The sequence below is a fragment of the Mauremys mutica genome, chromosome 16, assembly GCF_020497125.1.
Source record: "Mauremys mutica isolate MM-2020 ecotype Southern chromosome 16, ASM2049712v1, whole genome shotgun sequence".
Classification (NCBI taxonomy): Eukaryota; Metazoa; Chordata; order Testudines; family Geoemydidae; genus Mauremys; species Mauremys mutica.
Window position 1 is genome coordinate 8,420,244 of NC_059087.1, and position 24,292 is coordinate 8,444,535.

A 24,292-nucleotide genomic window follows, 5' to 3' on the forward strand; every position below is an offset into this window, starting at 1 on the left:
GAGAGACTCTATTTGTAACAATTAACCAAGCGATTAAAGAGACACACAACGACAGTGGTTAGAGATATTAGATAACAGGCCATTTTGCTTAACCAACAAGAAAACGGGGACGCGGGGGGGGGGTCGCCCCGCCACGTTATAAGGGCCACAAGTTTTCTCTGCCGTTATCCACCAGATCCTACGAGACTATATCAATAAACCCAGAGGCTGAAACTTCGCCATACAGATACGTGTTACCAGCCAATGGCAGGAAAGTTCGCTCATTTCTGGGGCAGTGACCCCCGCGGCAGTAACAGGGCGAGCCGGCCCCACACCGCTATACCGACCCCCTCCCCCCACGCCTCCCCGCTGGAGCGATCAGCGCCCTCCGCCCAGCAAGACTCCAGAGGGGCACGGGGGGGCGGGGGAAGCCAGCGTCCCTGCCGGCAAGGCGACACTCGGGGGGAGCTAGTCACGGCGGGGCCGGCTGCTCGGGCTGGGGGGCAGCCTTGGAGGAAGGGGCTGTAAGGGCGACCTACACCCCCCTCCCCATGGAGTCCCCAGCTCCAGACAATGCCGAGGCACCGACCGCTCCCCACCCCGCGTGGCTCTCTCAAAGGGCCTCCTGCCCGCACTGTGTGGGGCCAGAGATGGAGAGGCCGCGGGACAATGCCTGGCCCCGCTCGGTGCGTGGCTGCCCAGACCGGGAGCTGAGGGGGGGATCCCCGTGAGTCCCGCAGCCCCGTCGAGCAGGGACCGCCTGAGGCGGCCGGGTAGGGCCCCCGCGGTATCGGGCAAGAGGGTAGGGCGGGACTCACTCTCTTTCGATCCCTCCACGGCCGCTCCTGGAAGTATCCGCCGCTAGCCCCGCCGTCCGACGCTTTCTAACTCACCGCCGCCATGTTTGCCCGCCCTGCCTCCCCTCTCATGGAGGAGGGGCCCAGGGCCGGCGGCGGCGGCCCCGCAACACGTGACCTCACCACTTGGCGCCCCTCCTCCTGCCGTATGCCGCGCGCCACATCCACGTGACACCAGTATCTCGCGTCGCGGGCGGGCGCGCGCTCTGTACCACCTGACTTGTTCTCATTGCCCCGCCCATCAGAGGAGCGGCCATCTCTTCTTCTCCCCGCGTTCTCTCCCATCACGTGACGTGGTCCCTTTAGCGCCCGTGGTAGAGGGTAAAGGAAGAAATTCCTGGACCGGTCGACGGAAGCTCCCCGACAACCCCGGGGCCCGACTTCTTCTGTCCGGACTAGCCCATGGTAGTTGCCGTAGACGAGAACGTCGGTGCAGGCCCAGTTTTCGGCGGGTGGGGGAGGGGAGAGCGAGAAGTCGGCTGCTAGGAGTCACGTGATCCCGCACGCTGGCGGCCGTTGGCGTGCGGACGCAAGGCGGAGGCGCCGTCGTCTTCTGCGCGTGGCAGGCTGGGAGAAGGGTCTGAACCAGAGCCGTGATGATGAGGTCACGGTTGTAGGGCTAGGCGCGTGCGCACGGGGTAGCGTCAGTGAGGGCCTTGGAGAGGACGGGCGCATGCGCGGGTGGGCTCAGGCTGGCCCTGACTGCTGCGTCTGCCGTGGGGCCCTGGGCTCGTGGGGCCCTGGGCTCGCGCAGCCCGCGCACCTCACAGGGTCCTTGCCGCGGCGGGGTTACTGTCACTGAGCAGGCCTGTGGGCCGCGGGGCGGGTGCTAGCCCGTTGCGGGCCCTACACAGGACTATTTGCCACCCCCACCCCCGCACACACAACACGTACTCAGAAAGCGAATAGCCCTCCCCTCCCCTCAGGGCCCTTTGTCTGCTTGTACCTGGTGCTGCTAAACTGGGGAGGGGAGAGGTGCGTGGGTCAGCGGGGAGTCAGCTGCCTTCTCTTAAGCCTCCCTGGCAGTTGCTATTCCTGCAGCCTCTGCTCCTGCTTGGCACATGCCTGGCACCCTGCATGTCCAGGGAACACTAAATCGGTGCAAGTTAGGCCCCTCTACGGTCCCCACTCCAAGGCTAAGCTGTATCATTGCTTATGTGGTTACAAAACCAGGCCTCTCGTGTATTCTTTAGGTGCATAACACATGGTCGTGTTAGGTGCCCTTTACCTCTAGAGCAGTGTTTCCCAAACTTGGGATGCCACTTGTGTAGGGAAAGCCCCTGGCAGGCCACGCCGGTTTGTTTACCTGCCGCATCTGCAGGTCTTGCTGATCGTGGCTCCCACTGGCCGCAGTTCGCTGCTCCAGGCCAATGGGAGCTGCTGGAAGCAGCGCGGGCTGAGGGACTTACTGGCCGCTGCTTCTAGTGGCTCACATTGGCCTGGAGCAGCGAACTCCGGCCAGTGGGAGTCGCGATCTGCTGGACCTGTGGACGCGGCAGGTAAACAAACCGGCCTGGCCCACCAGGGGCTTTCCCTACACAAGTGGCATCCCAAGTTTGGGAAACACTGCTCTAGAGGCATAAAACTTTCAGCAGTCTGGTAGGATGTGTGCCAAGATCCTACTGAACTACTTCCCACTGCCATGATCACCTGAACTACAGACTTCCTGGCTTAAGTCCACAGTTCTCTCTGCAGTTTTTCTCTTAGGAAGTTTTTTCTCATGAATTGGAGGACTTCTGCCCAGCTCAAGGGGTCTGTGATGAGGGCAGTCTCTGCTACTCTGTCACAGACCTTAAGAGCCTGGCACTATTAAAAAAACAAAACTATATGCCTGGCACATCAAGTTTTCTCTACAGACAACTACAAGCCTGATGCATAAACTGTCTACACAAACAGCAAAGAGCCCAGTATGCTTGAAAACTTTATGTGCTGACGTCTTTTTATGACATCTGTATTTTAGTTTTCAGGCCACTTTTTATTTAAAAAATAAAATAAAAAAGTAGGCACCACAAAGCTTTGTTAACTTACACTTAAGATTGCTACAATGAATAATGATGTTTATCCAAATTCTGAAACAAAAATATTGCAATTTAAACTTTGAACATTTAAGAAGCATGCAAGTTATTTATCTTTAATGTGAACTGAGGAGCCATAAAATATATTGTTAAAATCTTTATATAGGCACTTGTATAAAATGTCTAAAAATATTCAGTGATGCTTACTCCATTATATGTAGGTATTCAATTTTTGCACAAAACAAATGAGAATATAAAGGATGAAAATGACTAATTAGGGTAAATTGTATAAATATTAATCTTACATTTCACACATTTGATTAGCTACATTACTGATGTGAAAAAATCATTTTACCAATTCCAAAAATAACCTTAACTGACCACAAAACATACTTTTAAACTTTCAGCATATACAGCACTTAATCATATAGCTGAAGTTATCCATATATTAGTGTTGTCTTATGTATTGCAGCTTGTTATAAAATGTATTAAGCTTCACATTTAAACAGGAAAAAAGGAATAGAAAATATTATGTATGTGCAATATGACTGAGTTAACATTGCTATGGGAACATTAACTTTTGCATATTGAAAATTGTACGTGATCAGATAATGAAAGACTGAATATTAGTTTATATCATTAAGATTGCATGTTTGTCCCTGGCATATGCCATATTAATATTGTGTTAATAAAGTTTCCAGCATTTATTTTCCTAAGGAGTTTTATAAAAGTATCTCTAATGCTCAGCATCTTTGGAGATCGGGAACTAAGGAGCAGAGCTACACAGGTCCGATACTCTATTTCTGCAGAGCTACAAATCTCTGCAGGCTGATGCTTAGGTCCCGCAGAGCTCTTAAATTCTGCAGAGCCAGAGCATCTCTGTATGGGGTAAGTTAGGTGTTGTAAATTAGATCAATCTAATTTTTTTCTCCTGCTGATGATAGCTCATCTCAATTGATTGGACTCTTACAGTTGGTATGCGTACTTACACCTTTTCATGTTCTCTGTATGTATAAATATCTTCTGTCTGTGTGTTCCATTCTATGCATCCGAAGAAGTGAGCTGTAGCCCACAAAAGCTTATGCTGAAATAAATTGGTTTGTCTCTAAGGTGCCACAAGTACTCCTGTTCTTTTTGTAGATCAATCTAGTTACCATACTTGAAGTAAGGCAGATCAGGCTTATCACTCAGGCCTCAACCATTGAGGGGGATGGAAGTCTGGCCAGAGGCGATAAGAATATGTAAAATGCAGCTACCTAATGCCTGGCTGCTGCCTCTTAACCACTTTGAATAACAGCATACTTAACTAGCTGTGCACAGTCTACGTGCAGCATGTGTAACATTAAGTGCACCTGTGTAAATGTCAAAATTTCTGCCATAAAATATAAAATGTTTTAATGCTGTTGTATAATTCTTGTATTCAATCCCTGATTCAGAAAGATACATAGGCTCCAGTCAGTCTGCAAGAAGTAATGCTTGTGCTTAACTTTATGCACGGTGAGTAGACTGGAATGGAACTACTTGCAGTATGTAAAATTAAGCATATACATAAGTCTTGGCAGGACTGGGTTCTTCATCATGTACCTAACTTTAAGATATTCCTGTGCTTAAGTATCTTGCTGAATTGGGCTGCATTAGGTACTGGTATTTAAATGCCTAAATCCCATTGAAATCAGTGGGAGTTAGGCACCCAAACATCTTTAAGGATTTGGGCCTGAGATACTATTTTCATTTTCAGCCACTGCTGCTCTGGATGCCATCAACCGTTTCCCACCCCCATCACCCAATATGGGAAATATAATTAGTCATATCCTGATATAATTAAAATGTTAACTAGTAATATATGGTCTTATATAAAATCATTCTACATAATGTTACATCACACTGCCGGGCTTTTATTGGTAAGGCATTATTTTTTCCATCACTACATTTTTTTTTTAAATGGGTGAGTGAGTTATCTATAGGGGTGAGACTGATGGATTGTTGAGTCAACACTTCATATCAAAAGGAAATACTTGTGTAAAGTTTATGAAAAGTGCTTATCTATAAATGTGACGCCTGCTACATAAGTCAAAGAATACATAATAAGAACTAACACAATCAGTTGCAAATGTGTGAGTTGATTAGAAAGGACAAATGTGTTTTAATTCAGCACTGCATAGTAACAACCATGGTTCTCTCTATGGAGACTGAGTAAGCGAACAACTCCTATGTGTGCTGAGTGCACTGAATCATGGTGACTGGCTGCAGCAGACTCCTTTGGGTTACAAGCTCACACATGATGAAATACATTACCCCCATATTAGTATTTTCATCTGTAGCTCCCTAATGAGACCTAAGAGAAAAGACAGCGTTTTTTGTCATTTAATAGTGGTGATAAAACATAAAAAAAATGGTACCTACACTGTCCAATGCAGCAGACTGTTTTAGATGACATTGCTCTCTTTGTTGCTCTGGAGATGATGGTTACTTACCGTAGTTTGTTTTTGCCCCCTAGTGGCTGCCCGTGGAGCCACAATTTCAAATTCTATTTTCACAGAAAACTTTTTAAAATGTCCAAGATTTGACTTTACATATATGACAAGCTAATGTGTTGATCTCATTACCAAATCTACATCAAACTTTAGGTATAGTAACCTCAAATTAGCTTAGGGAGGGGTTAGCTAAAGGTGATCTGTAAAACTTTATTTCTCTGAAGTATAAGAAGAGGGCCTGCATTTTTAAGACTTTTTTTTCTTACTTGTTCTTTACAGAGGAATCTGAACTATTGCCTTCCCTGTTTTTCCTGGAGAATCTATTGGAGGTCTCATTGAAGAGGAAGTGGGTGAGGGGAGATGAATTTTAACAAATACATTCATTTTCCTAAATGTTCATTAGTCATTGCAGTTAAATAGTTAACAAAAGAGTTTTTAAGTCTGACTAAAATCCCTTTCCTTCTCCATTGCTTTCATTCTCTTGGCTCTTATCATGTCATAGCTTAACTAGTGCTCCAGGCTAAACAGGAACTGAAATTCTAATGTTAAAAAATTATCAGGAAAAAACCCTTTTTATAATTAACCAACAGACAAACAAAAAAAATGTTCGGGCCTTCTTTATATTGTACATCATAAAGAAGCACAAAAGTACACAGGCTCAATTTGCTTTTTCCTATGCAGGTCACCTTTAGCAAAAAAGAGTTTATATTTAATCCCTGGGGTTTGCAAACATACATGTAAGTAACTTTACATTTGTGAATAATCTAATTGGTTGGAACTGATCACATGGATTAAGTTACTCAGGTGTGAATGTTTGTGGAATTGGGATTTTACTGTTTAATTTTGGATCATGGTCCTGATCCTCGAGTTGGATCTGGACGGGTGGACCCTTGCTGCCACACAGAATTGCATTGAAGTCAATAGGCCCCACAGGGGTGCAAGGATACCTCCCTGCATGGATCTGATTGTTGAACAGTTAGTGATTTTTCAACCCTAACCTTCACTTTCTGTTTGGAGGTTTGTCATGGGGGCGTTAATCTGATGATATAAGCAGCAGCAGAACTCAGAGCAGCATTGAGAGCAGTCAGGCTCAGGCGTTGTCCCAGCCTATGGGCATGTCTACACTTACCTCTGGAGCAATCGATCCAGCGAGGGTCGATTTATCACATCTAGTGAAGACGCGATAAATCGACCGCCGAGCGCTCTCCTGTCAACTCTGGTACTCCACCAGAGCGAGAAACATGGGCGGATTCAACGGGGGAGTGTCAGCAGTCGACCTATCGCAGTGAAGACACTGCAGTAAGTAGCTCTAAGTACGTCGACTTAAGCTACGCTATTTTCATAGCTGAAGTTGCGTAACTTAGACCGACTTAGCTCGTGTGTGTCCCCCCCCAGTGTAGACCAGGCCTGTGAAATGTCTACCTTATAGATTTTTTGCATTGGTGTACTACACCAGCACAACCCTCTTGTATAGATTCATTGCACCAGTGGAAAAAGAAGGCTTGCAACATTTGTGCAAAAATCCCTGAAGTAGACAAGCCTTTGGACTCCCTGCAAATGTAAAAAGTGGTTTACAATGTTTTCATGCAAGTGTGTAGAATCCACCCTCTATGATGTTGCTCCGTTTGGCTGTCTGACATTCTATTACATTTTTGTTACATATTTTGAAGGTTGTAAAATACTACTACTAATTTACTATTATACTTGAAGACTCAGAACTGTGTCCCAGATAGTTTAGTGGAATTGCAGGAGATGCTTCAAAACACAGTGTTATCTCTCGCCACTCAACTTACTCTTGTGTCTTTGTCCCATTGATTTGTTATGATTAGGTTTTCGATTTTGTTAAGTATAGGTGAAAAATTGGTGAAACGGTGCAGTAACAATAGGGGGGGCAGGTTAAAATAGTTTTAACTATGGAGTTATCCTTTGAGGGTGTTATGTAAAAGGCTGTAATTTTATGTGGGTTTTGATATTTCTCCAATGAGCACAAAAGAAAATCTATTTCTAAAACATATGAGATGACATACATTGTCAGTTGCATCTTTCATGGATGCTCCATCATGTTGCTTTGTACAAACTCTGTGCTAAAATTTAAACAATATTTACATCCAGTGTCAGGAATGGCCATCTCAGCCTTAATTATGGCATCTAAGATATATGAAATAGTATCTGCAGGTGCACAAGCTAAAATGCCAAAGTAGTAGCAGTTTGAGAGCCATAATTTGAAGGTGGTTTATTTATATCTTTTGTATTCTGTGTGCTTTGCTACCATAGCAATCAGAACTATGTTTTAATAAAATCAGATAAATATAAGATTACTTTAATGGTAAACTCTTTAAGGCAAGGACTTTCTTCCTTTGTGTATGGGGACAGTGCTAAGCGCATTGATTGGGAGACCTATCACAATATTCTGTTTTAACCACCTTATCATTCTCAGTTCTACTGACACTTGGTCTACACTTAAAAGTTGTAGCTTGAAAAAAAAAACAACCCACCCTTGAGCGACATAGCTATGCCAACCTAACCACCAGTGTAGACACAGCCATGTTGATGGAAGAATACTTCTGTCGATGTTGTCATCATCATCATTGGGGGAGGTGGTATTCCTGCAAGGACAGAAGAACGCTTTACGTCAGTGTACGCTGCATCTACACTACAGTGTTATGCCAGAAGAGTCTCCATAAACAATCCTAAGCCTGAGGAGAATGCAAGGCATGGAGAGTAGATGATATAGGCCTGATATTTCACTGAGCACAGAACTCTGCACCAATGTAGAGGTCATTGCAGGACCTAGGTCATGGTGTTTAAAATGTCTCTGGGTGCTTTGAGCCCTATTTGCAATAGTCGTATCATCATGATCATGGCCTGTGGAACTGAACTGGTAATAGCAACAGTCGGAAATGTTAGTAAAAAAAAAAGAAACAAAAAACCCCATTATCGACAGCCTTATTTTTTGGCGGTGTGTGTGAATGAGGGGATTTACTCAGCCTCCTGTTTAGGACAAAATAATATTCTTTTTCTCTACTCCATTTCTATTACAGCAACCAGCAGGGCCTCCTATCTGCTACTGAAAATCAGCACATCTGTGCTGAAACTTCTGATTTTGTCAAAAGTGTATATTTGGACCTCCAATGGCCCATCTTCTGCACATTCTCTAGTAGTTTGACATCTAAAACATTGACTGATTATTAAAGAATCTTGTGTGTGTGTGTGTGTGTGTGTGTGTGTGTGCTTGTAACAGCTGCAGGTTTAACACCTTTGGAAATTGCAGTCCTTTATTCACAGAACGGATACACTGCAAGGAGCAGCAGTGAAACTTCCAACACGCTGTCCAGACAACACACATCAGCCCTGATTGCAAGAAGTTTCTCTGACTTAGCTTACCTACAATCCTACTAATAATAATATTTCACAAAATAAAAATCAGCTCTAAGATTAGACCTTGAAAACTATGTTTCTATTTTGTGCTTTATTCTCAGAAAATTTAGAATATATTAACAAGTCATTACCCTGTGACACTGAAACCCTTGATGCAACCTTAACTACGGTCTTACTACCCCTCCTCCATAATAGAAAGACAACAGAAACAAAATGTAACAGCTGAGTAGCAGAGAGAACAAAATTTGCTATTGTTGTGTTTAGTTGTAAGTCGTCCATGCTGATTCCATTACTCGTGAAATATTAGCTTACACAGTAAGTGATTTCAGAAGTAGAGTGTGAGTTTGAATAGCAAAATCAGACCCAGACTCTATATAAAGAGCTCAGATATCCTGCTGATCAGCTTGGTATAAATGCTTGAATAGATAAGTTGGTCAACACTAAACCTCACCACCACCTATGACTGACCTTACTTAGCTACTTTGTAAAAAATACAGAGCCTTGTTTTCAGTAGAATTTTACAACAAGATACACCTCTACCTCGATATAATGCTGTCCGCGGGAGCCAAAAAATCTTACCGTGTTATAGGTGAAACTGCGTTATATCGAACTTGATTTGATCCGCTGGAGCGCGCAGCCCTGCTCTCCCGAAGCACTGCTTTATCGCGTTATATCTGAATTCTTGTTATATCAGGGTAGAGGTGTAACTAGATAATGCTGGCTAACCATGTGGCTGTAAAACCCCATCTTTTTTGGTCAGTGAAGAGATAGACTTTGAGGAACTATCTCTAAGATGGAGAAGATAGTTCCGTCTCCACTGCCCAATCATGTCTTGGCCTCTCTGCTAGGACTGCCAACAAGTTGATGCCAGTTGTAGCGATGTTGACTTGTGAAGCAGCTGGGTGACCAGTGGGAGCTATATTTAGGCCACCAAACTCATTTCATATTGGCTGCCAAACTGCCATTGTATAATAACTTCCATTCATTACCAAAATTAGCTGAATTGATACCAAAAACTTAGAGGTGAAAAGCTCAGCACTGTATCCCAATGATGGTCTCATGTGGTATTCAGCCTCCTTGTTTCTACAAGCTTCTTGGTGATATTTTTTCTGACTTTGAGGTACAATGTAACCAGGGCTGGATTAACGCAGGGGCTTTAGAGGCTGCAGCCCAGGGCCTCGGGCTAAGGGGGGACCCTGCAAAAATAAATCAATAATTATATACAATTCAGTGGTCACCAACCCATGGATCGCAATCGATTGGTTGAGCCTGGTAGGACTCAGGCTGCCTGCATGCTATGGCCCCATGTCACTCCAAGAAGCTGTGAGCTGCTGGCATGTCTCTCTGGTCCTTAGTGGGGAGTGGGGGGTGAGGCAGCTCTGCACATTGCCTCCACCCCCAGCACCATCCCGCAGCTCCCATTTGCCAGGAACCAGCCAATGGGAGCAGTGGAGGTGGCAGTTGTGGGCGCGGGCAGTGCATGCAGACATGCTGTCCCCCTCCCCCCAGGGGCGCACAGAGACGTGCCAGCAGCCACTTCTGGCAGTGGCATTGGGCTATGGCAGGCAGGCAGCCTGCCGCCTGAACCCTGCCGCACTGCCAGCCGGGAATCACCTGTGGTAAGCGATTCCCAGCCAGAGCCTACACCTCACACCCCCTCCTGCACCCCAACCCTCTGCCCCAGGTCAGAATCCTCTCCTGCACCCAAACTCCTGCTCAGGCTCCACACCCCCTCCTGGACCCCAACCCCCAGCCCCAGGTCAGAATCCCCTCCTGCACCAAACTCCCTCCCAGAAATAAACTAATATAACAGCTGTTCTAAAGTAAGAAGTAGGCTATTTTGAATGAATTTAACTATATTCTACATGTTTTAATATTGAGAATGGCTTTATGTTAATTAAAAGGCCAGTTTAGTATAGCGTTAATAGCCTCTATGCCATAATTGTGAGCATTTTGTTTTAAATTAGGAAAAAGACTTGCATACAGGGTCCCCACAAAATCTAACAGCTCTGGGCACACAGGAGAGTTAATCCGGCCCTGAATGTAACCCTGCAACCATGATGTATGTTCAGTGGATAGGGCTCCACACCTGCATTCTGTACTTCCTGGTGTTGGGAAGTACAATTCAGAAACTATAACCATGCTCTTTCAGTTCCTGGGAGCTGAATGCTTTGTTTAAAATAAAATGTGCAAGGTTGTGTAAGCCAGACCCTCACATGTAATCCCATCGCAATGTGCATATGTGCACATAGCCAAACCTCTTGGAACCGGGTCTAGTTAGCAGGATACACAGAGCTCAGCAGAAGAGTTTTACAGTCTCAGGGGAGTCAACGTTGTCTTTTCAGGGCTCCAAATATAATTTAGCTCAAGTAGGAAAAATTGCCGGTTGGATCTATTTTTTTTCTCTTATGTGTGTTGGAGGAGGGAGGGAGAGAGATGCTGGGAAGGAAAGAGTATAGAGCCAGAGATTGGGAAAAGTGGGGAGAGATTTGTGTATATAGGGTATTCTGCACAGTTCCCCATAGGGGCTCTTATGTACAACTTGAACCCCATATACAGTGGCTAAGAGTACGTAAGGCTCTTGTCAAGCGATCCAGAACTCTCACCCACATGGCTCAGCCTAGCAAAGGATGGACAACTCCTGGCCTGGCCTCCAATCACGGGCCCCGTGCTCTTCGCACTGGCCAATCAGCGACCAGGGGACGCACATTTAAACACCCTTACTGGGAGGCCGCCGCGCTGACTTGGATGGCTCAAATGGAATCGGGGAAGGCGGGACGTTTCCCTGCGCACCAATCAAAGATCGGGGAGGTGTGATAGGCAAGTGGAAAACGCCAATCAGGTAGCAGAGAGCGGCTCAGTGTATCTCTTTGGAGCAGTTCGGCTACACTGAGTCTCCGTGAAGGTTCTTGGAGCGGGACCTCCTGCCGGGAGAGCTTCGAGCCGGGCTTGGCTCCGCTCTCGGAGCCATGGCTAAAGGTACCCGCCCTGACAGGGGCTGGGGGGGAGGGTAAGTCACGGAGGGTCCAAGGGGTGGGGGTCTGGATATGGGCAGGGGCTGGTGGCTGGGCGCCTGTGGGGGCAGAGAGAAGCGGGCAGGGAGTGGCTGGGTTGGCGGAGGCACGTGGGGCGCTGGAGTTCTGAGGTGTGAATGGAGCTGGGGTTCTGGAGGGGGGTGTGACGTGGGGGTGGTAACTGGGCTATGTAGAGGGGTGGGCCCGGGGGGTGACTGGGGCCCGGGGGGGGGCTGAGGCCGGGGGGGTGCATGGTTCCGGGGGGCACTGGGGGGTGCATGTCTCACGGAGGGCGGTGTGAGTGGGTCGGTCCGGGGTATTGTGGGGGTCTAGGAGGCGTGTGTTGCGGGGCGGGCGGTGTCAGACACCGGCTCCCTAAGCCCAGGCTGGTTTGCCCCCTCCACCGCCGCTGTGGGCTCCCCTGGGGGGCAGCGTGTCCTCGGCAGCGGGGGGAGGGAGCTCGGCGGCGCTCCTCCCCCCCGTGCGGGGTGCGCGCTGGGCCGGCCTGCCCGGGCTTCCCTCTCCGCACGGAGCCCGTGAAACATGGCGCAGGTGGCGGCGGCTCCGGCCGCTGCCGGGGACTGAAGCGGCCCCGGGCATGGCTCTGACGCCCCCATCCCCTGCTCTCCCCTAGGCAAGACCATGTCCAAGCCCCGGGAAGGCAAAGCGGAGGCGGCGGCGGCGGCTCCGGAGAGCACCGAGAGAAGGGGGCCCGGCCGCCCCAGGATGAACGGGGTAAGCGCCGCGTGTCCCCCCCCCCACACACACACTTGGGGCGCGGGGGGCCGGGCCCTGGCCGGAAAGGTAATTTCCTGCCACTTCCGAGCCCGGGCTGCGGAGGGGCGGCTGGAGCCGGGCCGGGGCCGGGCAGCAAGGCGAACACCCCGGCTCCTCCCCGGGCAGGGCCGGGCTGCAGGAGCGCGGGGAGGCAGAGTCGGGGTGTGGGGTAAAAGCCCCCCCCCCCTTGCAGCCAGCCCGGGCCTGTCGCCGCGAACCCCGGCCGAGGGGCGCCCGGGGCTGCTCCCCGCCCGGGCAGACGTGGCCATGCAGCTGTCCCGCGGGGGCGCTCCCCGGGCCTGGCCCCGCCGGTGCTTCCAGCCGGGAGGAGCTTGCCGCAGCAGACGCACTGAAGTCAATGGGTCAATGCTCACGCGAGTAACGTTCCTCGTGTAAGTGCTGGCAGGACGCCGCCGCCGTTGTTATTGCAGTAGCCTTGCAAGCCCTAGGCAGGATCCGAGCTTCACTGTAGCCCCAATCTTGCAAGCTGATCCCTATTCATCGAGGCTTTGGCTGGGCTTAAGAGTCTGTCTGTGGGGAATCAGGTGGCAGCAGAAGGGCTTATGGTAGCGGTGTAAACACCTACAATTACTATCTCCCGCCCTGCCTGCAAGAATTTGCAGTCTTAAAACCGGGGTCTTCCAAATACTTGCCTATGTGCCTGACTTTTAGCATGTGATTAGTGCATCTGTAAGTGCCCACAAAACTGGGACCTAAATGCTACAGAAAGAAGAAAAATATTTATAGACCTGTGAAAGGGGTTGACTTCTCAAGTGCAGCTAAACAAGCTGAGTGAGCCTTTAAATGGCCAGGAACTAACAATTCTTCTACTGGAAAAAAAATTACATATTACAACTAATTCAGACGCAGAGCACTAAGGTTATACCATTAAGCAGTTTATCCAGTTTTAAGGTTAAAACATATGTATGTTCCACAATAGGCTCCCTTTAATTTTCAGTGCTTATGCACCCATCTGTTGGAATATGTGGTACATTTTATGCTTTAACTGTAGGGTTCCTTTTTTTGTGAAAAAATATTTTTTTTTTGGTTACATCTGAAAATCATTTTTGTGTGTAAGAGAAATATACCCAAGGCAATCTTGGTTCTGGCTAAATGATGTCTCAACATATGACATCATGGGATTGAACAATCAGAATTACTCAATAGACACCTGGGAGTCAAACCTGAGAGAGGGGGGAGAAGATAATGGTACTCTTCTAAGCCCTCCACATAAGCCCTTCTCACACAAGTACAGAGGCTGGGACTGGATGATGGGCATGGATCACTCGATAAATCACCCTGTTCTGTTCACTTTCTCAGAAGCATCTGGCACTGGCCAGTGTTGGAAGACCAGATACTGGGCTAGACAGACCGTTGGTCTGACCCAGTATGGCCATTGGTATGTTCTTGCATCACTACAATGAAGCGTCACTCATGGTAGATTGTGCATGTTCTCTACATATGCCCATGGGCTCTGCTGGGCTCTTGGAGCTTGGCTTACTCTCAGTGGGATTTAAATATGCCTGTGAGATCCTTAAATGGGGCTTAAGTGCTCTTTTGGGCTTTGCTGTGTTCCTGAGCTCATTCTTGATTGACTGGATGGAGGAAAATGTAATAGACCTTATCTTCCAAACACCATCTACTCATGATGCCAAAACGAGCGCGCAGATCTGTAATTCCTTCCCCCCGCCCCCTTTCCATTGCTCATATAAACAATGACATTTAACACCTCTCAGAGCTATTGTTCCAGACTGAGGTAAATCTTCCCTGCATTGGTTATGCTTGGCTCACATTTTTGAGATTTTCTTTATAATCATAACAGGTAGAGACTTCTTTAAAATTCAAAGCTCAGATTCTGAGCCACAAAGCTTGAGATAAATACTGTTATGTCATACTTTGTTACACCTGCTCAATCTGAACACTGCAGAGACTGTCTTTAAGGGACAGTCATTTCACATGAGGCAGTGTGTCATGGAGAACAAACTTCATTCATTGGATTCTACATTGTCAGAGTACAGTTAGCATCATTCAGTACCTACCTCATATGGAGCAGATTCTGGAGTGCTTTCTAACCTGTTCATACAATGCGCTAGAAACAATGCTGCTTAATTTTTAAAATTGGTCATCCAGTTCTTTCTGATGTTATTGGTACCTCTGTGTATTGTAGGTATTGATCTGTGTCCTAGAATTGATTTTTGGAATGGAGGTGGGAGGAGAAACTGCAGAGAATTACCAAAGCTGAGTTTTTAAACAATTAGCCTTAGATCAGTTTTGTTGCTTGTTTTTTTTTAATGCAATTGCAAGAGGAATATCGGCTCCCTAAATAATGGAATATACTTGTCTCTGTTCTTTACTACTTCGGAGAAAAATCATCAAAAATTAAATAGTTATTCTATTAAAAAAAGAAACATTTGAGAGAGAACCTTAATTATGTAGGTCCATGAGAAAAATATTAGCACCAAATGCTGCCCTCAGATACCAGCATTGCACCTTGTGTTTAAGTCGCTAGGAGATACGTACACATTCAAAAAAAGAATTTAGGCCTGTACCCTAACACTTAATTCAACTAACATGATGCATTTAATTTGTTTTTGAGGAAGTGCCTGTGCTGAGAATTTGCATGGCAAGTTCTGTTCAAGCTGTTACCAACCAGAGTGATATGCTTTTTGAACACAGATGGTTTTTATGTATACTCTGCTATTCAGATGCAAATATGCTGCAGTAATGTAGGTGTTGGCCTATGTAGCATGATCCAGATACCAACTGGAGGCTTGAGATTGATGAGTTTCTTTGATGTAATGAGCTTTATTGGGTCTCTGTTTTAGGAGAACGTATTTCTTGGCCAGTCCAAAATCTACACCTACCTAAGTTCTAACAAATCTCCTGGTGCTCGTCCTCCACTTCAAGAGGAAAACTCGGTCATGCATCATGAGGTGAAATGTCAAGGCAAAACACTAAATGAAACATGCAAAAGAGGAGACGGTAAGATTGACCTTACAACCGTTTGCATGTGGGTTAGAAAACATGCCTTGTCTAGCCCAGTACTTTTTTCCCAAACTTTCAGATTGGGTACAACTTAAGATCCCTTTTTTGTAGACCCCCTGCCTTCCCAGCAAATAGTTAGTGTGTATGGAATTTCAGCTCTCTCGTGAATACTGATCTCTCTTTACCAATTTCACTTAAATTAAATGATGCAGCTGCTTGGTTAAAATTTCCCTCTTGTTTTGTCTCTTGGCTTACTTGTTTTCTTTTCCTGGTGTAGGACTTAAATATTTAGTTCTTAATATTCCCTAAATTCCCTGCATGTCCCCATTTGTATTTAATCTCTGTGGGTCACTTTGCAGTTTGGCTTGTCCTCTTTTTTGCATGTTTATTACCCAGAGTTGGTTTCCTCTGCAAATTTGATTACTATTTAATTAGTGCCAAGGAAACACCAAGCCAAGAAATGTGTGAAGCAGCCAGGTAGTGTGATGAAAGGTAGTGGTGTTCAGGTTTGGTGTCTGTGTGGCTAGAGTTAAGGGTGTGGTGGGGGAAAGCATCTTTTGAAAACTGTTTCTTGGACTGGGCCACCAATGCTAGAAAACTGGTAGCTGCTTTTTCATTGTTACAGAAGTAGCTCTATACACCAAATGGAGTGTTTTGTAGATTAGTTGGAGAATCATTGATCTTAAACCGTTGGATCTCACCAATTTTAGCACTTATTAAAAAAAATTTATTTAGTTGACCAGGATACAAATGTTACTTGAAAATTTGTATGTACAAGATACTGGGTTGTATGCAGTTAACATCTCTTCCAGTGTTCATGGAATTAGTCTGACCCTAACTAGTTTTACTGCTGCTTGTCTATTACTAGGATTTCTTACGCACCAATCGCTATGGTACTTGGGTGTCATTTAAAAAAAAAGAAAAAAAGGCAGTTCACATTTCCATTAAACAGAAAATAATGGCTTCCGCCTTACGCCACATCAACCTAGCTGCAAACCTAGCAACAAAGAAAAAGCCAATAAAATAAAAGCACGTCCTGTCTCAAAAGTGGCTGGGATGGACCAATAGAAAATGTTCTTGAAATAAAGAACCTCCCCTGTCAAAAAGTGAGGGCTCTGGAGATAGATGGTAAGAGGACTTGGATTGCAATTTGTCTATGCTTGGGGGCCCGTTCCAGTCCCTATTGAAGTCAGTGGAAAGATTTGCAGTGCCTTCAACAGTGATTGCATCAGGCCCCTAGAGGTTTCTGATAAAGGCTCCAATTCAGCGAAGAACTTAAGCATGTACTCAACTTTAAGCATGTGAGTAATCCCATCCCTATTCAGCAAGGCTCTTAAAACTAATTTAAATCTTAAAATTAAGCACATGTTTAACAGCTTTGCTGAGTCTAGGCCATGAGGTCATTCTAGGCCAGGAGAAGGTCTAGAATGTTGTTCTCTCTCTTTTTTTAAAGCCATTTACCTTGAGAATCTACCAAGAATCCTAGAGACTTCCACCCACATTCTGAGTCTGCATTTACTGATTGTACCAGCTGCAGCATGTAGATTTGTTACAATGTGTATAATAGAAGAGCAACTTTGATTCCTTTTCTGTTTCCATTGCTTTTTTTTTTTTTTTTTTTTTGGTATGGCACTGGCCTCTTGATACCAATAGCCACTAAGTATGGGACTATAGTACCCCAGCAGATTCCTATAGTCACTTTCCTTGCAGAGTATTAATCTAGTTGTCATGCCAGTTTTAGAGTTCAACATGGCAAACTTGCTGGCTTGGACAATAGTGCAATTGTTACAAAACTCCCTTTGTAGTGTCTGTGATGTTAAGAATTGGGAAATTCTGTGTCTGGATAACATCTTTAACTAGACAAAATACTTGGGTTCAAATCATCCCTCTCCATCCTTTGACCTGTAGGAATTAGACTCATGATGCATAACAGATAACTTGGTCCAGTTTGGCCCTTATGACTACTTATTTTGCCATGTAACACAATGCTTCCCCATCCCTCCCCTGTAATTTGATACAGATAAAATACAGGTTAGAAACCTTTATGTGTTATGGGCACTTTGTGATGTAGAAGAAAGGAAAGCTAGAAGACATCTTATGTTAGTCTGCCCTATGTTTTCCATCCACAGGGAAAAAAACTACTCTTAATACAATAGAAGGTGCTATAAAACCAGAAGACCAGAATGATAAAGAAAGTGGGTGTGATTCTTCAGTGTCCTTTCCTATTCAAAAACAAGAAGCTGCAGAAACTCAGAAAAACATGCCTCTTCCTTCTGATTCTACTGACGCAGCAAATGCAAAGCAAGCTCAGAAGAAGGTGGTAAAAGCAAAACCCGGACCAAGGAGAAAGTAGGTGACGTGGGGAGCAAAGGCATCCATATGCCATATCTTGGATTTTTTTTTAAGCAAATGTGCCAGAAATATTTTCTGCTATATTTTATTCTGAAACCTGCCCTAAAGAACAATTTAATTTACATTCTGTACTGTGATGTAAGCATTGATATGTGCCTTGCAAAGGATTTTTTTTTCTTGAACATACAGCTCTCTAGCTTGTGCAGAAATTGGTGAGCATTTCCACGAATCTTAACTAATGGGAACTAACCAAGTGGTTAAGACTTCATTTTTGAGGGGGGCAAAACAAGAAGTTCTTTGGCCAGACCCAGGATATGACCTTTATAGCTAGTGGTCTGATGGCTGAGCTGGTATCTAAGCTCACGTTTGCATGAGCAGTGTAAATCAAGGTTTCGCTGTGTGGTGGGTGCATCCCTCTCCAGCAGCAGCCAACCATGGAGCAGGTTTAATGATGGAAATCTTGGGTTGAGACACACACAGGTGCTGTATAATAGTAATTTGAGCTAATTCTCTACGCTTTGAGAAATATCTGATCTTTCTCATCTCAAGAGTTTGAGCTGAAATATTGGTGATGAGGCCAGGTGGGGAAGAAGGGGGGTGTACAAGGTGTTGTATCAGGATGAAGAAAGCAGATAAAAAAAGTCTTTAGTTCTGACCAGCAATTTCTCAAATCACTGTCTTGGAAGTAAAAGCTTCTTGACCCTTTTGGGTTAGGACAGTGAGGCCAGAAAATCTTAATTTATGTATCCTTTCCTTATCCCTCAGAGCACAAGGAAAAACATCACAGAATCGAAAAGTGACAGATTATTACCCTGTTAGAAGAAGTTCCCGGAAGAGCAAAACGGAATTGCAGGTAGTGCTTTTTGTATAACCCATCGAATCCTGGCAGTTTCCATACTGCCAGTCAAATGAAAATTTAGTATGATGAATGCAGATACTTGTAATCTCCAAAGTACTGTCTAGGAGAGGTCTTAGGTAAAGTGCAAATAACAAATGCACAATATAACTATATAAAGTAACACTTCCTCATAAACAGCAAAGCCTAAATTTGGGTTCCTTTAGGATGCCTTCTAGCTGCTCATATAGAAAAACTGCACATTCCTGGAGAGCAATTTGAAATTTTCTTTTCAATGTTGTAATATTTCTGACAAAACTGACATGCTTGAGCTCTAAATAGAGCACCACAGAGTGCTTAGAAAAGTGAGATTATTACCAGAGAAACACCTTCCTGAAACACTTAGCTTAAGAAACCCTGCAGAAATCCTAGTAGCAATACTATGGGTTTTTCTTTTTGCAGACTGAGGAAAAGAGGAGAATAGATGAATTAATTGAAAGTGGGAAAGAAGAAGGAATGAAGGTAACTGCTACGCCAACTTAAATAGCATGACACTGCATCTGTATGGTAAAAAGGTTTATTGGCATGACACTAAACGGCAAATGTAGGCTTTTCCTTGTGGCATTGAATGGGAGTGTGGTGGTAGTGGCGCTCCTATCAGTTTGTTAGCTAGTATCACAGTTACTGGAGTTAACTCTGCTCACTGCCTGGGGGGGTCTTGTTGCTGTTTTTTCCCTTTCAGAAGTAAGGGTTTGTACTTCATCTCCCCTCCCCCGCCCCCCTAGGTTAGCAGGGACAAGGAAACTAAAACTTAATTTCTACACTTCATATTATCTGATCAGACCTCCTGAAGCTGTTCAGTCTTTAATGTTTGCAGATGTTTGAAGGAATCATTTAGGGTGTTTGAAAGGGCTACACTGAAAAGTGATGTGTTCGAATTAATAAGGAAACTTCTGTGCTAGTAGCAGGAAAACTTCCCTTGTGTGTGTTAGGCAGTGGAATAGTGATCCAATGAAGTGATGGATTAGATAATAAAATAGAGAACATGTTGTAGGGAACAAGACTGTATTGGCTTTGGACTAGACTAGCTTCCATGATGAGCCTTTCTGCATCTCTAACTCTTACTATTCTATGTTGCAGCCAAGTTGGACACTGAGGGTATCTCCTAGTCTGCAATGGAAAGACTAACTCCTCCCCCACTGCTCAAAGAAATCAAATAATTGCTATAAAAACAGGACTAATCCCACTTTTCTGCATTTACCGTCCAGTTGACATTGGTCTTTATTATCTAGGAAACAGTCTATCTAAATATCTGGTGATCTACATCCCTAAATGCATCCCATGTATCTCCTCTAAAGATGTGCAATATGCTGCCATATCTTGCTATCTAAAATACTTGTTCATATGTGCCACACTCTTGTATTGGTGCTAATGTCTCAAAGACAAACCCTTGTAGGTTCCCTTTCCCCTGAATAGGTAGGAAATAGATTTACTTAAAACAGTTTAAATAGTTTGCAGCTTTGCTAACTGAGCTCCTTTCTCCTTGACAGATTGATTTCATTGACGGTAAAGGGAGAGGGGTAATTGCTACCAAACACTTTAATCGAGGAGAATTTGTGGTAGAATATCATGGGGATCTCATAGAGATCACTGATGCTAAAAAGCGAGAAGCTGTGTATGCCCAAGATCCATCCACAGGCTGCTATATGTACTACTTTCAGTATTTAAGCAAAATGTACTGGTAAGCTTTTGATTCTGTTTGTTTTTAAAATTTAAGGGAAATAATAATAATAGAATAAGTGGATGAAACTTTGAAGGGTGACATCTTTCAACTTTCTTGCTAAGTGTAAAAGTTCCAAGCTCAAGATTTACCTTGAGATATTTGCTTTTTATTTGAATCCATTTTTCACTCATATTGCTTGAACATTCAAAACTACATGCTGAGTATCTCTTCTGGTTATAGTGAGTGAAATTGGAATTAAGAGACAATATGTCTTAGTGGATAGATCTGAGATTTGAGGTTCATAGATCAGCAGCAGAGCTGAGAATCGAGTCAGAAAGCCAGCTTTATTTACCGCTGTATGTTAACCTTCCTTGCCAGGCTGGATTTTGCTTGTAAAAGCAGCCCAAGAATTGAAGAGAGTAGTAATATACCATGATTTACTTAAAATTACTGCAGCTGATTAAATCAGTAACTAGTATCTATTAAATATTGGAATCTAAGTCTATTGTAACAAAGTCCTACATATTAAATATCTTTGACAGTTATAAATTCTAATGGTCTGACTTCTCCCATGCTGTCCCAATGACACCTGTGCTTAGATACTATACAGCTTCAGGTAGATGCTCTGGCACAGCAACGTGTGGGCTCACTTTGGGAATATCCCCAGGTCAGTGGAGACTGAGCATGTGTTGGACACTACACATACCCAGTCTTAAAAGAGAGGGGTCTTTATTGCTAGTTGTGCATCCTTTTGCTGGCTGACACAATACATACCTTCCATGATATCTTCTGAGGAAGCTGTGTGTAAGACAGCAAGCCCTTCTGGCTGGTTGCCCTATGGCTGCTAATGGGGAGAAAGCAAAATCTAGAGAAGGAAGGGATCCACAAAAAGCTCAGTAAGTGACTCTAAGATGTCAGTTCTAGAAGAAATCCATGGCTGAGTTGAAAGACCCTTTTTTCACAACTGTAAAGTTGTGATGAACATATGCTGTGGGATGTTGACTTGTGGTAATGCAAGACTGTAACTAGATTTGTTGGAGCAGTTTGTTTAAGCTTGTTGTGCGTATCAGGACAGTAGTGGCATCAGGATCTTTAGTATTTTTTGTCTGTTTTCAAGCCTTGTGTTGACTGCACACAATTTCTTTCATCTCTTGATTTTTTCAGTGTGGATTTAACCTCTTCTAGTTGTGAGAATGTGACTTATGTGCGCTGTGCAGAAATCTTCCAATCTGTGTTTGTTCTTTCAGTGTCGATGCTACAAAAGAGACTAATCGTCTGGGAAGGCTGATTAATCACAGCAAATGTGGCAATTGTCAAACAAAGCTGCATGATGTTGACGGCGTACCTCATCTCATACTGATAGCCTCGCGAGACATTAAAGTGGGTGAAGAACTATTGTATGATTATGGAGACAGGAGCAAAGCTTCCATTGAAGCTCATCCGTGGCTGAAACACTAATCCATCCTTCTTTGGACTGAGCACTGTTGAAGAAAGTTGATGGATATTTTTTGTTCTTTTTTCTTTTTCTTTTTTTTTTTAAACACAGCTATCTTAGTGGATTGCTTCTGGTGTTTTAAAATTGTTTAAAACAACACCTTTTGCTCTGTAGTATTTAAATATCTGTTACAGGTTTCCAGATAGGCTTGAACAGATGGTCGTAGATTACTGAAACTTTTTTATAATTGTTGAGTTTTGTACATTTTTGCAAATAGATTGATCAGTGCTTCCTGAGCATGCAGTCAAAGACTTATGCATATTTTATAAGGGGGGAGGGAAGAAATTAAATCTGAATCTCTTGGGTTGTGCTCCTGCTTTGGCAATGAAATCTCATGTCCTGTTTTAAAGGGGGAGATATCAACTGTTTAGCTTGATGGTGACAGATGTATCATATGTTCTAACTCTTAAGTCATTGATTCGACTACTTGTCAGATTTTTTAAACCTAGTACTGACTGGCCAAGGACTTTTTCATGAATGAAGCATTGCTAGGATCATTCTTAACTAGTCTGGGCTAGGAGTCCAGTTTTTCCAGTGCACTGCCCCTTGTTGGCAACAAAAGCACCACCATCCACTGCAATAATGGGATTGAATGATCAACTTGGCTGCCTTCTTCAGAAAGACATACTCCAATCCAAATGGAGCTAGATTTTTATAAACTGGGTTGATGCTTATTAGAAATGTGAAGATAAAATGTGCAAGTCATCAAAATGAGGAATTGCTTTTTTGGCGTTACTCTGTTTTCTAAAAAGTTTGAGATGGTACCTTTTTTATAGTTGGTGGCTGATTTGAGGGAGTTTTGTTAGAGGGCTTTAAAAAAAAAAAAAGCCTTTCTCTATAAACATATTACCTCCCAATGTTAATTGGCCGCATCAGAAACTGAATTATTTATTTACTGTGAATGCTGGAAGTGGATCAGAGTGTTTCCAAAATTAGGAGTCTTGTCTTCATGTGCATCTTCAGTCTTGCTTTTGGAGTTATGCATATGCATTGAAGAGAGTAGATTCCTTAGGGCCTGATCCTGTACACTGTCAAGCACTGTCTGGTCCCATTGACTTAATTGGGAGTTGAGGGTGCTTAGCACCTTGCAGAAGATGCTCAGTACATGACAGGTTCGGGCTCATTATTGGGGGAACCAAATCCATGGTATGGGAAAGCTATACAATGGAGATCCTTACAGTGAATATGAACTCTTTATCAATTGAAACATTTGCCAAGGCATGCTTGGCATGTGTGTAGCTGAAAGATGGCCTTAGGCCACCAGCCACGCTTATTGCTGGAAAATGTGTCAGCAAGAGGGGTGGCTTTATTAATGTCCTCTGCTTCTCCACATTCTCAAAGTTGCTCCTCCTGCTCATACCACCCAAGGCAGCCTTGTGCACTTGTGTGATAGCCAGGGTAATACAGTCCAACCTGTGTGTTTCAGCAGCAAGAGAGGTGGGCTAGTGATGTATTTTAAAAACAAAAACTTGAAGAAAATGTGTCTGTAAAATAAAGAGATATATTTATTAACAATGAATTGGCTGTTGTAGTGCCTGCCTCTGTCTCGTATCTTTAAGCAAGCTGTGAAAATGGTTAACCCTAAGATGCCTGTTGTCTTCTACTCCATCCAGTGAAAGCTCAGGAGGGTGGATATGTATATGTCCACGGTCTCTTACCACCATCAGTATATATTTTGTGTGCAAACTACTTTGGGGCTTTGAATTAGGTGTGGGCACAGCACAGAGTTCCTTCTCTTCTCTCCCTAATAGAGAAGCCAAAAATGTGTGCAGGTTCCCTCATTCTGAAGGAGCTTCTCCCTCTGCAGCGTGGGCTAGTGGCTAGAGCACAGACTTGGGAACTGGAACAAACCTGTGCTTTATTATACCACTGGCTCACTGTGACCTTGGACAAGTCACTCTTCACCTCTGTTCCTCAGTTTCTCCTTCTTGTAAACCTCTAACCATACCTACCTGCCTTGTTTATGAAAATACACTCCAGGCCTTGTTTGTAATTGATAGTTGGATGCTGCTGCATTGAAATGCAGCAATAAAGCCAGTGGGACACCAAGAATGGAGTTTTCTGCTTTCCTATTGGCTATTGTACTGTCTTTCAGCAGTTAGACCAGTATCATAAGCAGAATACTACCTCATAGTAACATGCAGTTTGGCTTTAGCATGTTATGTAGAAGGTAAACACACACACACACACACACGCCACGAATGTTGATAGTCTAATGGCTTCATAACTGGTTCAGCATTCCTTGAGTTGGGGTCAAACTGTCCTATGTAGTAACTTTTGTATAAATACAAGCTGCCTAAAAAGCTTGGGTCTAGTCTTGAACACTTCTTTTAAAAACCAAATATTTCAGTCAATTCCCCAGCCACAGAGCCTGCTCATACTGTATTAGGAACCAGTTTTTAAATGGG

At 44.3% G+C, this 24,292-nt stretch overlaps 2 protein-coding genes across 4 annotated transcripts in view; one reads left to right on the forward strand and one right to left on the reverse strand.

Annotated features, from left to right (window-relative positions):
* The window catches only part of SBNO1 (strawberry notch homolog 1), a 45,064-nt gene extending 44,072 nt beyond the window's left edge, over window positions 1-992 (reverse strand). For 2 of the 3 annotated variants that reach the window (XM_044990127.1, XM_044990126.1), the window contains exon 1: window positions 798-991. The gene's annotated coding sequence lies outside the window, so the exon portion shown is untranslated. Of the gene's footprint in view, window positions 1-797 lie in introns of all 3 variants that reach the window. The other variant, XM_044990125.1, reaches the window with a different exon arrangement.
* Window positions 993-11,461: 10,469 nt separating this feature from the next.
* On the forward strand, window positions 11,462-23,403 carry KMT5A (lysine methyltransferase 5A). The gene is made up of 8 exons (XM_044990503.1): window positions 11,462-11,682; window positions 12,352-12,452; window positions 15,320-15,476; window positions 17,609-17,828; window positions 18,597-18,684; window positions 19,129-19,188; window positions 20,217-20,407; window positions 21,637-23,403. Exons 1-8 carry the CDS (start codon window positions 11,673-11,675, stop codon window positions 21,845-21,847), a joined length of 1,038 nt encoding a protein of 345 aa, XP_044846438.1. The 5' UTR covers window positions 11,462-11,672; the 3' UTR covers window positions 21,848-23,403.
* The last annotated feature ends 889 nt before the right edge of the window (window positions 23,404-24,292 follow it).